Raw genomic sequence first — 14,845 nt, 5'->3', positions numbered from 1 at the left:
AGAGACTAATCTGGAATATTGATCATTTTTCCTAAACAAGTACTGATTTTCTCAGCAAAATAAGGACCTTATCTACACTAATTAGGTATTTCCTTGTAAGAAAAATTCGTTTCAAAAATTTCACGTCAGTGAAATTCAAAATTGAGACGAGACTGAGTTTTAAGGTAAACATTTTAGGAACTGAAAAAATTGTAAAGTGAACAATTTTTAGCAAAAATAATTTAATTGATTAATTATTTTCTAAAACTTTTTGGGAAAATCATTTTTTTTTTCACTTTTCGTAGTCATTCAAAAATAGTCCAAAAAATGAGTGATTGGAACAAATAATGAACTTCTTATGAACTCACAAAATTCTCAATTCAAATCATTTTTGCTTAAAAAATTCAAAAAAAATAGAAACCCGCAAGAAAAGTTCACTCTCGTTTAAAATTTTTTACACTTCTAATTATTTTAAAGTTCCAAAAATGTTAAAAATTGTCTCAGTTTTTAAAATTCACTCAGGAACACGGGTAGTAATCAATTGAACATGAATTATTTTTATGTAGACCATAAATAGCTTTAAATAATTTTTTTATGCAATTAAATTATATATTTTATATTTGTATAAAAAATAAAACCGTAGGAAATAAATTTTCGGCAACTGAGCAGTAAGATTGAGCAGCGACATTTACAATCTACGAAAAAATATCGTAGGCATTTGAAAGATTCATCAAAAAAAAAAACAGGCAACTGGTACCTTCCATAAAATACACAATAACTTTTTTTTATTGGGATATCTTTCGCGCTTGGCCGTTCAAATGGAAAAGAAAATAAATGATTAAATTGTCTAGATAAAAAAAAATAAATGAATGAAAAAAAACTACAAACATGAATATGAATGACTGTAAATAATTAATATAAAATCTAAATAAAAAATTACCGCGAAATATTTAAATTTAAAAAATAAAAGTTTACTATTTTAAAGCCGTGGTTTTTCCATTCAAGCCAAGTGAGAAAAATTTTGACTAGGATTTATATTTAAAAATAAAAAAAAATGTATATATAATATATGGAGTAAAGTGAGATAAATAAAAAAACAAACCAGTCCTTGAATGGAAAAACATTTATTTCTACCTTCTTTTAATCATCCTTAAAAACAGTCATTTTACAAAAGATGATATGAAGACTGATTAATAAATGGGCAAAAATAAAGAAGAAAGAAACACGTCTTATTTTTTTTTAATTTATAAATGTAATTAGAAAAATGCAGTAATGAAGGTCAATTATTAAAATTTAATTTAAATTAGCAATTGTATGGTTCCATGACAACTGATCCCAGACAAGTGATCACACGACAATTGATCCCGCAGACAAATGATCCCACAGACTAGATCCAACTGACAATTGGTCCAACTGAAAACTAATCTTTTAATTCATCAGTTTCATCAAGATTTTTGTAACTTTCATTATCATCATTTTCAACTTAATCTCGATGGGATCAGATGTTGGTGGGATCAATTTGTAGGGATCATTTATCGTGGTATAAAATTGTTGGGATCAGTTGACGGCACACCCAATTGTCTACCTGAGTCGATTGTATTCAACATTTCTTTTCACTTTTTTTTTAAATTAATGAACTCGTGATAAAATAATTAAAAGCTTCAATAATTACAGCCAGTAATTAATCCTTCATGTACTAGCATTATTCTACTCATTTAATTATACAATTAATGAACTTATTAACGAAATGTGTGCGTGATTGCGACATGAACATTAATTCAGTATTTATTTTATATTGTTTTCTTTTTCTTTTTCTTTTTTTTTATAGCAAATTTTAATATTAAATAAAAAATAAAGGATAATTTTCCGAGTCATTCGTAGGCTATTCAGTCAGTCCATTAAGAGTATTAATTATTAATTATTAATATTATTAATATCATTATTTATTTTTTTAAATAAATCAATTACCAATAATCGATAATTCAAAATAATATATATAAATATAAATATATATGACAGTAAAAAGAACACATGAAATCAAATCGTATTGATAAAAGTTATAAATCTAAACTACACGAGTATTAAAATCTTTGATTTTATGCATTTTTATAAACAAACAAAAAAAATTCATTAGCGTAATGATTATTGGTCTGGCAAATTGTAGTTGGATCAATTCTTAAGCAATTTATTTTAATTTACTTGATTTTTTCTTTATCTAATTAAAAGCGTAATAGTTCTATTAATTTGATGGTATGTACACGAAAAAAATAGTTTATTTCTAATACATATTGTCAATTGGTATAGTTTGGCATGACTCGTGTACGCATGTCGCGTGATTATCTTAAAATTAATTAAAAAAAAAATTAAAAAAAAAACTACTGACTAATTAACCGAGTTGCCTAAATTAAGGGCATTCTTAGACAGTGGACCCGACGTTTTAAAAATGTGCGATGACTCAACTGTCAAAATTGTATTTAAATTTTATTAATTTATTGATTGATTAAAAAAAAATTGGAACCTTAATTGCAAAAACGAAAATTTGGAGGGAATTTTTAAAAAATTACTTGCAGTTTTTATCAATTAAGAGCTGAATGGAATTCTGTAAGTAAATTTTAGCCAACGAAATTTGAAAATTCGAATTGGAAAATTGACAAAGATTTTACGGAAATTTATGTAACAAATTTCGTTTAACTCCCAATTGATATCAACTGTAATGATTAGGGCCAGGATTTTTGCGTTAATTTAAAAATAATTAATAATTAGTGGTTTGAAATTTTTTATATTACGAGGAAAATATTGGTCTTATTGAAAAATTTTTCAAACAAAAGTTATAGGAAATTTAATTTCCTAAAAAAAATGTCTCTTATAATTTTTTCGTAGAACTAATAAGAAAGCCGTAATTTCAAAAATAAGATTTTCATAATTAACAAAATTTTGAATCATTCATTATGAATCTTAATTTTTGAATTATGGTGAAAATATTGATCGTATAAAAAAATCATAAGAGACATTTTTTTTAGAAAATCGAATTTCCTACAACTTTTGTTCGAAAACTTTTTTAATAAGACCAATATTTTCACCGTAATATCAAAAATTTGAACTACTCATTTCAAAAATAAGGCAAAAATCTTGTCCCTAGTAATGATCTGAAGCTAACAGAGAATTTGTAATTTTCTGATTTTTATTCAGCAAGTCAATTAAAAAAAAAAAACTAAAAATATGCACATGTAGAAAATTTAAAAAACTATGGGTAGAATTTTTTTAAACATTTTTTTTTTATAATTTGTCGTTTTTAAAAAAATCTAAAAATTATGTCGTCTAACTTTAGTATCGTTAACTATAAGCAATTTTATTTAAAACCATAAATTAAAAAAAAATATATCAGAAAATTGCACTTGTAGTTCATTAAATTTTCTACGTGTGCATATTTATAAATTTCATTTTTTTTAAAAATTAAATTGGAAAAAAATCCGAAAATTCTTAATTGTCTGCTAACTAGGGTCAGAAAATTGAAACTTTGTCGTTTTTTTTTCAATTGACAGTTGAGTTATTGAAAATTTTTAAAAAAGTGGGGGACTGAGAATGGCCTGAACGAGAAAAAAAATTGCATTGCGAATCATTAAACCCATATGTACTTTTTTTAATTTTTTGATAAAAGAGGATATAGGGTAGAAGTACCATTTGTGGCCACTGCTCCATTTTCGGACATTTAATACTTTGTTTAAATTAATAAAAAAAGTATTAAATAAAATTTCTATTTCAATAGTGGGGTAAAAGTATTTACGAACGCATTTTTAAAATCGACTGTCATTACGTCTTTTACAAATTAATTTATTTTAATTTTTCAAGTGTCTAAAACTGGCTCTAAAACGTTACCTCTACCCTATGTATACACTGTTAAAAATTATCATTGAAATTAAAAGCAAACAAGAAGTTATTAATGTTAAAATCAGTCAGAAATATAAAATATAAATAAACTTATTTATATTTTATTTTTGTATTTCTCAAAAAGTCATAATTGTCACAGAAATAAAAATCCCTATTTTACTTTATTTTTTTTTTAACAAATTTTTTTTCCTGTCCATAAGTAGTCAATTAAAAACCATAATTTCAATTAAAAATTTGTTTTTTCTTGTCCCAGGCGGCACAAAAAAAAATTGTCGACTTTTTGCAAAATTTAAATTAACAATTACAGGGTGGCCACAAGAAATGATTCCAAAATTCCCTGATATTTCCAGGTTTTCCAGTAAAGTTTTTCACATTTTTCCCTGATTTAGAAATTTTATTCGTATCATTTAGATATTCAAAGTTTTTATTATATTTTCATTTTTAATAATTAAATTTGATAATTAAATCATGCGAGAAACCAGAAAAAATGGCAATAAATTAAATTAATACTGCCTACTTTTGATTATTTGATGTTAAAAATGTATAAGTTAAAATATTTAATAAGAAATTTTATGATTTAAATAAATTCAAAATACACTGGTTACAAAAATTAAGGGATATTAAAAAAATTTCAAATTTTTTATTAATTTTCAACAGTTTGTAACTCGAAGGAAAATGGTCGTACAATAAAAACAAAAAGTCAAACTGTAGCTTCAAGTGTCTAGTTTTCTGATCTGGGTCTTTAAATTTTTTTATTATGCACGATTCTGGAGCAATCAAAAATCAATCATAATTATCGAAAAAAATTTATTGAAGCTCGAAGACCGTTTAAAGACGAGCAAAAATTTTGTGAATTTCTTTTTCGATAGTTTTCTTAGGATTACTCCAGAACCGCACATAATAAAAAAATTTAAAGACCAGATCAGAAAACTAGACACTTGAAGCTACAATTTGCCTTTTTTGTTTTTGTCGTATGACCATTTTCCTTCGAGTTACAATCTGTTGAAAATCACTTTAAAATTTGAAATTTTTTTAATATCCCTTAATTTTTATAACTAGTGTATAATTTAAAATTTTTTAAAGTTTCAACTGTTACAATTTAATTTCCGGATACTTTTCGAAATTCCCTGACATTCCCATGATATTTCCCAGTTGCATTAAATTCCCTGATAATTCCCGGTTCGTGGCCACCTTGAATTAATTACATAATTGCCGCCCTAAATTTAACAATAAGTTCACAATTACCAAAAACTAATTACGATTTTAAAGAAAAAAGTTGGTACTGTATTATAAAAATTTTTTGATTCAAATCTGACTCAATATCTTGATTAATTACATAAAAAATAATTTTTTTAATTAGCCCCATTTTATTTTCAGTTAAAATTTTTTAAATTATGCGTAAAATTAATAAATTTCCATGACAATTATCCTCGAAAATCTTCAAAATTTTTAACAGTGTATGTAAATGAATGAATATATAAATATATATGTCTAAAAATAAACAAATATGATGAATGCAAACGGACAAAAAATTACTTGGACGTAAAATAAAAAAAAGTAACGAATTACGACTGACGAATGAAAAATATCTTAAGTATATCGACGATTGAATTATCAACGAGAGTTAAAATAAGAGTTACGATTTAAAATAATTTTAATAGTAATAATAAACGCGGTAACGCAACGATTATTGAAAGAGTTTAACTTTTAAATGCAGATACAGACAAAGAGATCAAGCAAAATGCCTTTTAAAATTTCAAAATTTCCCTGTGGCTTTGCGCGCTTGAACGAATCAACGTGACTCAGTACGTCAAAGTCAGTCCGTCCGATAAAATCTAAGTAATTTTTATCAGCGTCAATTATTTCAGTGGGCCGTAGACCGTCAGTAGTTTTGTTGGTAATATTTTTAATGTACAATCTTCCAAGTTGGCTTATTGAGTATCCGATTTCTAAACTGTCCTTATTACCGCTGGTACTTTCATTAGTATCAAAACTTAATTTATCATTTTCGTCAGCAGTCTTACTTATTGTTTCGTCATAATCATCGCCCGTAACAAAAATATTATTGCTCAATAATTCCTCAGTGGATTTTAGTTGCAACGGCTCTCGTTTCGGGCGATCATCATAAAAAAAATCGCTCTTAGTATCAAATACTTGAGCAGCCTCAAAAAAATTACTGTCTTGTTGTTTGCGTAAAAAATATTCATTTTTCGCTTTATCTTTATCATCATCATCACCATCATCATCTTGTATACTTTCAACTGTGTGTTCATTCTGCTTAAATAAATCTTGGGTACGTTCTTTGTCTCGGGGTAAAAAATGCAGACTACGTCCGACGCGTTTGAAAAAATTCGGACGTTTACGTTTTACTGTTGACGAATAATCATTTGATTGTTTCGTTTTGTCACCAGAGTCAAGACTACGCTGTTTATTGTGAAAAAATGATATTTTATTTTTATCATCCGTAAAATTATCAAGACTTTTCGCGTCCATGTTCCCGTAGTCTGGATTTGGGTCTAATGATTCCAAACTTTTGTGATTTTTATTTTTACTACGAAATGAAAACGTCCGTTGCTTAACAGTCGCCGTTGTTTGGAGAAGTTCATTGCTTGTTTTTTTAAAAAATTCACCTTCTCGTTCTGTAAACTCAATATTACCTGACTCATTTATTATTTTTTTACGATAATTATTACTAACTGGTGTTGCTGTTGTTGTTGCTGCTGCTGTTGAATTTAATCGTGTATTTTTATTGTCATATTTTAAAAATGAATAGTCATTTTTTTTGTAACTTTTAAATAAATCGACTTTAGTACTGTCTGTTAAAAAATTGTAATCAAATGAATGAATTTCTTTGTCTGTTTTAACTGCATGATTATCATTAAACTCCTCAGTATCATTTGACAATTTACGATCTACATTTTTCTGAGTTTTATGCCCATGAAAAAAATAACTCTGTTTATCCATACGATGCGCCTCCGCGTTGGTGCTTCTCTCCGGTAGATGAGGAGCACCTGGCTGATAACAATCACGTGATCGTCCAGAATTATTATACTCATCTACTCTATTACGAGGTACAATATTATTATCGCGATGTTCCAAACCAAGAGCTGATAAGTCAATAGAATCGGGATCAGGTATCGGTTTACCCGCCGCGGATTTGAATGTGCTGAATCTACAGGCACTTGAAGTAGTACCAGCTGGATCATGGTTAACTGTTTGCGACAGCCCGCTTGTCGTTGTTGTCGCATTCCTACGGTCGGCGATTGCCTGCTGCTGGCTAGCGCACAACTTTTGGTAGAATTGTATTTTACCTTGAAGATCGCTTTTATCTTGCTCCTCTTGTTCCGTCTCGTGCTTCTGACGACGTCCCGAAGTGCTTACCGTTGGTCCTCCTCCAGTACCTGATGCATTTGCAAGACATTGACGCGTGTAAATTCTGTAACTCGTCAAAAAAAAACGATAAATAAATACATGGTGGCCACAGATTTTGAGATTAAAATTCCCTGAGTTTTCCAGGTATTCGGTCAAACGATTCGAAAATTCCCTGACTATGTGTAGTAATATTAAATCATTGGAAATATTTATTTAATTTAAAATAAAATGGTATAAGTCAGTTTAATCAATAATTAATCATTGTCGTTAAATGAAACTTTTTTTTATTATTTGTCAATGTTCATTGTTTTTTTTTTTATTTATTAAATGAATAATTTTTTATTTTTGATTTGAAATCCATATTTTTATATAACACTCTATAATAAAATATAAATAAATTTTTCATTTTCACTAGAATAAATTTCATAAATAAGAATATTTCATAGAATATTAATAAAGTATTAATGAAGTACGCGAATAATAAATATAGTGAAACTTATTAGTTCATTACTTATGTATACATTTAATGTTTATAGTTTTTTAACTTGTCAATATGGATGTTAATAGCTTGAAGATCCTGGCGATTGGTTTCTACTAAGACTTTTTTTTTCTAACAGTCTTGATAATTCTAACTGCTTCATTTTTTCGCTATTGGAATAAATTTCTACTAATTTTTTTTCAAGATGGTTTTACAACCGCATTCGCGCCGCGTCACTTTTTGAACAGTTTTGACAGAAAACTAAATTTGTCGGATTTTTTCAGTCAAAAGAAAGAAAGTGAAAATTTTTCCAGCTTTGTGACGAAATTCCCTGACATTTCCTTGACTTCTCCAGTATATTTATAATTCCCTGACATTTCCAGGTATTCCATTCAAACAATTCGAAAATTCCCTGACTATGTAGAGTGATATTAAATCATTGGAATCAATTTCTACTAATTTTTTACATAAAGAAAAATTACATTTCACATAATTATTGTATGCGAAGAAAAAAAAAATTTTTTTTTAGTTTTTATCATAAAACAAGTCATTAACATTTTTTGACTGACACTTTCTATTTTTTAAAAAGTTTAACTCCCTACCCTAAATTATTAATTTTTTATTTGTTAATTACTATTTATTATTAACTTCAAAGTAAAAAATTCAAGTGAGTTTCAATTCCAAAAAAAATATTATTAAAAAAGCAATTATATAAGGTAAAAGCCCCTATACCCGCTCAGTACCATTAGTCGCTCACTTTAACTGTTTAAGGCGTTTTTTTATAATTTTTATTAAAAAAAATTACAACTAAAAATATTATTATTGATAAATAATTATTTGAGAATCTAAATATATTAAAATATCATGTATCAAATTATTTTATAATAGATTATAAATCTAAATTAAATGACTGTTTTCAAAATCGCGCAAAGCCGGGCATTTTTTACTTTAACGTTCATTCGTTAGATTAAATTTAGGGTACGTCAAATTTTTTTCGAATTGTTATAACTATATCTTATTAAATACATTTTTTAAATTCATGAAATTTTATATTATGAAAGAATAAAGTAGTATAATTTATAAATTATTTGCCCAAATCAATAAACTTATCATAGTTTAATTGATATTGTCTTTGAGCGACTATAGGGCCATGTGTTGGTCGAGTAATGGTACATGACAACTTTTAGTGAGCGACTATGGGTACACTCAAGGAGCTTATTTTAAAAATTAATAATAATTAATTATCAAGATTATTCTTCAAACTTAAATTTTATTCTAATACTCGAAACTTCAAAAAATAACTATAAAAAAAAATCTGGTTTTTCATTTTATTTATTAATTTATATTGAGTGATTTAATCTCACTCCAATGAAAAGTGAGCGGGTATAGGGGCTTTAACCTTTCTTCAATTTAAATTTACTAAAATAAAAAATATTTGTTTCAAACAATAACGTGGTGCTACAAATTAAAACTGAAAACATTTGACTAAATTTTGTAAGAATTGAAATTTCAAATAATAATTTTACTATACATAATTGTCGGTAGTAAATTTTAAAATTCAAAATTTTGTATTTTTGACTAAACTTTCAGTAAAATTATGAAATTATCATTTGAATATTTAAGTTTCCTATTTTTTTCTTTGAAAAGCCGCGTTATTAAACTGAGAAAATTAATTTAGAGTTGTAAGTAAATATTACTTGATTCTAGTGTCGTAAGGCAGAGAAATTGTCTAATAATAGACATGAAATTGACGTCAATTGACCAGCGACCAATTGATCAAATTTTGTACCGTAATTTCGTATCCAAAACAAAAACAAAATTTTTAAAAACGTTGGAACAAAAATTCAAAATAATGCTCACTTATATTAAAGTGATTTTGGAGTTAAAAAAATTTAATGAGTACCCCGTTTTGCCCTCTCCCCTACATAATATTCGTTTACATTCAATTAATTGTTAGCTAGCGCTATATATCAAATACATTTGATTCACGTACTCATTGGCGATGCATTGACCCAAGACTAAAATAGATTTCGTGAACGCGACACGTTTCTATTAATAAACTCCTGAAGCCTTAGCTCTTAACATCCTCGGCATCAGGGATAAAGTTATCTTGTAATTAATATACACCGTAGGTTTATATACACAATTATAATTATTATTATTATATAAATACTGACCTAGAGGGGTGCTCTTGTTCGTTATTTGTTCCAGATGATAGCGGAACGTTAACAGGTTGAGAGTGTGTAGGCGCTTGCTGCGCTGCTGGCAACGCTTGCTGCCTTACATTACCGAACTTGAGCATATTCCAGTCAAAAACATAATCATAGGTGAAAGTTTCGTGGTGAAAAAGCGAGCGAAATAGCTGCCGGAGATATGAATAGTCTGGTCTCTCTTCGAATCTTATCTGTCGGCAGTACCTCAGGTACTTGGCAAACTCGACTGAAAAATGAAATAAATAAATAAGTAAATAAAAATTTTTTTTCCCTTCCCCTATACAATAACATATGAAATTATTGATTACATATAAATACAATAAATATTTACCAGGAAATCCTTTACAAAGTTCGTCAATGGACGTAGACATTTTTTTTTCCGATATCCGCTCGTACTTTTGTCTCTTGGTAGCTGATTTTAATCCTTGCCAAGGTAAACTACCAGTGTTAAAATACATAAACACGTAACCTAGTGATTCGAGATCATCTCTCCGTGATTGTTCAATTCCCATATGTGTATTTATACTTGCATACCTGTAATTTAATATTTAAAATATTATTTACTTTTTTTTTACGGTACTAAAGTTAGCCGACGACATAATTTTTAGATTTTTTAGAAAACGACAAATTATAAAAAAAAAATATTTTAAAAAATTGCACCAATAGTTTTTTAATTTTCTACATGTGTATTTTTTTAGTTTTTTTTTTTTTTTTGTAATTGACTCGTTAAAAAAAAATTTCAAAACTGCTGTTAATTTTAGGATCATTTTTTTTTTATACTGAAATTAACTCATATAATTTTTAGATTTTTTAAAAAACGACAAATTATAAAAAAAAAATATTTAAAAAAATTGCACCTTTAGTTTTTTTAATTTTCTACATGTGTATTTTTTTATTTTTTGTTTTTTGTAATTGACTAGTTGAAAAAAAATTCCAAAACTGCTGTCAATTTTAGGATCATTTTTTTACGATACTGAAATTAACTGTCATAATTTTTAGATTTTTTAAAAAATGACAAATTATAAAAAAAAAATGTTCAAAAAAATTGCACCTATAGTTTTTTCAATTTTCTACATGTGCATTTTTTTAGTTTTTTTTTTTTGTAATTGACTCGTTGAAAAAAAATTCCAAAACTGCTGTAAATTTTAGGATCATTTTTTTTTTTATACTAAAATTAACTCATATAATTTTTAGATTTTTTAAAAAACGACAAATTATAAAAAAAAAAATATTTAAAAAAATTGCACCTTTAGTTTTTTAGATTTTCTACATGTGCATTTTTTTTATTTCTTTTTTTCTTGTAATTGACTAGTAGAAAAAAAAATCCAAAACTGCTGTTAATTTTGATTATTTTTTTTTGATACTGAAATTAACTCATATAATTTTTAGATTTTTTCAAAAACGACAAATTATAAAAAAAAAATATTTTTAAAAAATTGCACCTATAAATTTTTTAAATTTTCTACATGTGAATTTTTTTAGTTTATTTTTTTTTTCTTGTAATTGACGTCGAAATAAAAATCCGAAAATTGCTAATTGTCTGTTAGCTTTGAATAATTAATTTTATAAATTATTTATGTAAATATGATACTAACCGAGCTGTCCCAGTAAGATTCTTGTTTTCTCGGTAGGGTATATGCCTGTGAGTACGACTATCGCGATATTTTTTCGCAAGTCCAAAGTCTATAATATATACGAGATTACCCTTTTTTCCTAATCCCATTAGAAAGTTATCAGGTTTAATATCGCGGTGAATAAAGTGACGGCTATGAATGAAGTCAATTCTGCTTATCTGAAAAATTAAATAAATAAATAAATATAAAAAACGTTTAAGACAAATAAATTTAATTAATGATCATCGTTGCAATAAAGTTATTGTTTGCAATATTATCAAGTATATGGCACTTGAAATCTTAGTTAAATAAAAGATAAGGACACTTTGTTTGCAAACAAGAATATAAACTTAATGTCATGTCAATAACCTTGTCTTTTGTAATTATCTAAACAAAGATAAATAAATAAATATATCTATATATAGATATATATTTATATTTAAGTCTTATTGATTTGCGTAGTAAATAAATTACTGCGCATTTTATTTTGTTACATAAAAGCAATGAATTTTACTAAAATATAAATGATACTCAAGTTAACCGACGTCTCTTAATTTTTGAATTTTTTTCAAAACAAATTAAAAAAAAAATATTTTTAAAAATTGCACTTGTAGTTTTTTAAATTTTCTACATGTGCATTTTTATCTTTTTTTTTTTTTAATTGACGTCGAAAAAAAAATCCGAAAATTTTCAATTGTCTGTCAACCAGGATCATAAATAAAACGGTAATTTGTTATAAATAAACATGTTTTTTTTTTCAGTTTATTGTTGAATTGACGAACGTGGCCAGCATTAAATTACAAGAGGTAAAATATAAACTGATTACAAGTGCAGACGTTATACGAATTATAATTTTTTTTTGTTAGCTTACAAAACTTGTTGTAAATGGCGGCTGGTGTAAAACTATCATGACCCACTTGGATGTAAGATTAAGTAGAGCATAACTCGTAGGTAAAATTTGAATTAATTACGCGATAAAATGATTAAAAAATTAAATAAATAATTACAAAAAATATTTAGTTAATAATTAAATTTATTATACTGGAATTAGCTGTCAAATAATTTTTGGATTTTTATAGAAATGATAAATTTAAAGAAAAAAAATATTTTGAAAAATTGCACATGTAGTTTTTAAAATTTTCTACATGTGGATATTTTTAATTTTTTTTTTAAATTGAATTTTTCATAAAAATCGGAAAATTTTTAAATGTCTGCTATCTTATGATACTGGAATTAATTGAGATTTAATAATTTTTGGATTTTTATAAAAATGATAAATTATAAGAAAAAAAATATTTTGAAAAATTGAACATGTAGTTTCTTAAATTTTCTACATGGGCAAATTTGTAATTTTTTTTTTAATTAAATTGTTCTCATAAAAATCTTAAAATTTTTAAATGTCTGCTATCTTATGATACTGGAATTAATTATGATACTGAAGTTAGCAGACGTCTAATAATTTTTTGATTTTTTTTTAGACGATAAAACATTAAAAAAAAAATCTTTGAAAAAATTGCACCTGTAGTTTTTAAAATTTTCTACATGTGCATATTTTTATATTATTTTTTTGCAATTAATTTATTGAAAAACGAAAATTCAAAAATTTTTAAATGTCTGCTAACTTCAGGATCATAATTAATTGAGGTTTAATAATTTTTATATTTTTATCAAAATGATAAATTATAAGAAAAAAAATATTTTGAAAAATTGCACCTGTAGTGTTTTTAATTTTCTACATGTGCATATTTTTATTTATTTTTTTTTTTTAAATTAAAGTAAATTGTTTAAAAAAATTCGAAAATTGTTAATTGCTAACTTCCGGATCACTAAAATTTGTGATACTGAAGTCAGCAGACTTCTGATAATTTTTAGATATTTTTTTAAACGACAAATTATTTAAAAAAAAATATTTTAAAAAATTGCACTAACAGTTTTTTTAATTTTCTACATGTGCATATTTTTTGTTTCTTTTTTTTCATTGAGTTGTTGAAAGAAAAAAATCAAAAGTTTTTAATCGTCTGCTAACTTCAGGATCATCTAAAATTTATATAAAGTAAGAGACCCAGTACCCGACCAGAGACCTATAGTCGTTTACTCATATATTAGTATATTTATATGTACTAAATTTAAAAAAATATATCTATACAAATGCATGGAGAGATCAGGTACCAGGTCTTTTACCTCACGCATTTATTTACCAATAACTCTACCTAAAAAAAATAAATCTTGATGACTCACCATTTGATCAGCAAGTAACAAGACAGTTTTTAATGTAAACCGCCTAGAGCAAAAGTTGAATAGATCTTCGAGCGATGGTCCCAACAATTCCATTACCATAACATTATAATCACCTTCCGAACCGCACCATTTTATAGCAGGAATTCCAACTACATTTAATAATAATTATAATTATTAACTTATCATTATCTAGTGGCATGATCATAATAAAAAAAAATAATCTAAGTATAAATAAAAATAATAATAAAATGAAGTAGTGATAATCTGTAAAAAATATATTGACGAATTGTCGTATAGCAACAACTGGTTTGTTGTCGTTTTGGATGAGAGTATGTACATACCACCGCCCTGCATCATCTTGTAGAATCTTGATTCTATGTGTAACTGTGGATGTCGTGTTTTTATACATTCCAACTTGATGGCGACTTCTTCGCCTGTCGAGATGTTTGTGCCTAATGTAACAAAGAAAAATAATAATAAGTTATGGAATAGGCTGGTGGGGTAGCAACAAACTGATGGGAGGGCAGTTATTAAACAACAGTAATATTATTATTATTATTATTATTATTATTATTATATAGGAACAGATGTATGGAGATGGTATAGGATAAAAGTATTTTGTTATTATTGACAAAATATTATTGTTCATTAGCAGATGAATTGTTATTTAAATGACTGAGTGAGAGGAGGGAGAGACAAAGAGAAAGGAGATAAATAATGTGACGTTGATAATATTGAGGAAGACTAGTTACAGGGGGGAGGGAAATAAGGAGCCTCCGAGGAAGTCATAGTTACCTAGATAAATGTCGCCGAAGGAGCCGCTCCCGATTTTACGTCCGAGTCGGTACCTGCTGCCGACGCGGAGCTCCATCCTGGTGCACCAGTTGGCCGCGTGCTGGCCGAGCAACGTGCGCGTACCTTGATGCCCTTCGGGTCCGCGTGTCGTTGTTCAACAGCGCAAGTTTCTATCGTACCGCTTTTAGAGGGTCGGGGGGACCGAGATCTCCATCTTTGATCGCGCTTCCGCTCGTGGACTCATGGACAGTATTATTTCTTATTACTAC

The 14,845-nt window shown here is 26.9% G+C and overlaps 1 protein-coding gene and 1 long non-coding RNA gene across 4 annotated transcripts in view; one reads left to right on the top strand and one right to left on the bottom strand.

Annotated features, from left to right (window-relative positions):
• The window catches only part of LOC130672240 (casein kinase I), a 27,993-nt gene extending 13,148 nt beyond the window's left edge, over positions 1-14,845 (bottom strand). For all 3 annotated transcript variants that reach the window (XM_057476672.1, XM_057476674.1, XM_057476673.1), the window contains exons 1-7: positions 14,577-14,845; positions 14,123-14,233; positions 13,782-13,930; positions 11,526-11,722; positions 10,262-10,464; positions 9,895-10,156; positions 7,179-7,303 (exon numbers count right to left, since the gene is read on the bottom strand). In XM_057476672.1, the coding sequence (XP_057332655.1) occupies positions 7,179-7,303; positions 9,895-10,156; positions 10,262-10,464; positions 11,526-11,722; positions 13,782-13,930; positions 14,123-14,233; positions 14,577-14,652 (1,123 nt within the window). In that variant the 5' untranslated portion in view covers positions 14,653-14,845. The remainder of the gene's footprint in view (positions 1-7,178; positions 7,304-9,894; positions 10,157-10,261; positions 10,465-11,525; positions 11,723-13,781; positions 13,931-14,122; positions 14,234-14,576) is intronic.
• Positions 10,045-12,520, top strand: LOC130672242 (uncharacterized). The gene is made up of 3 exons (XR_008990664.1): positions 10,045-10,180; positions 12,305-12,349; positions 12,410-12,520. It is a non-coding gene; the product is annotated as an uncharacterized LOC130672242 (long non-coding RNA).

The sequence above is a fragment of the Microplitis mediator genome, chromosome 7, assembly GCF_029852145.1.
Source record: "Microplitis mediator isolate UGA2020A chromosome 7, iyMicMedi2.1, whole genome shotgun sequence".
Lineage (NCBI taxonomy): Eukaryota > Metazoa > Arthropoda > Insecta > Hymenoptera > Braconidae > Microplitis > Microplitis mediator.
The sequence above is the reverse complement of the archived record's forward strand: the minus strand, read 5'-3'. Positions and strand labels throughout refer to the sequence as shown.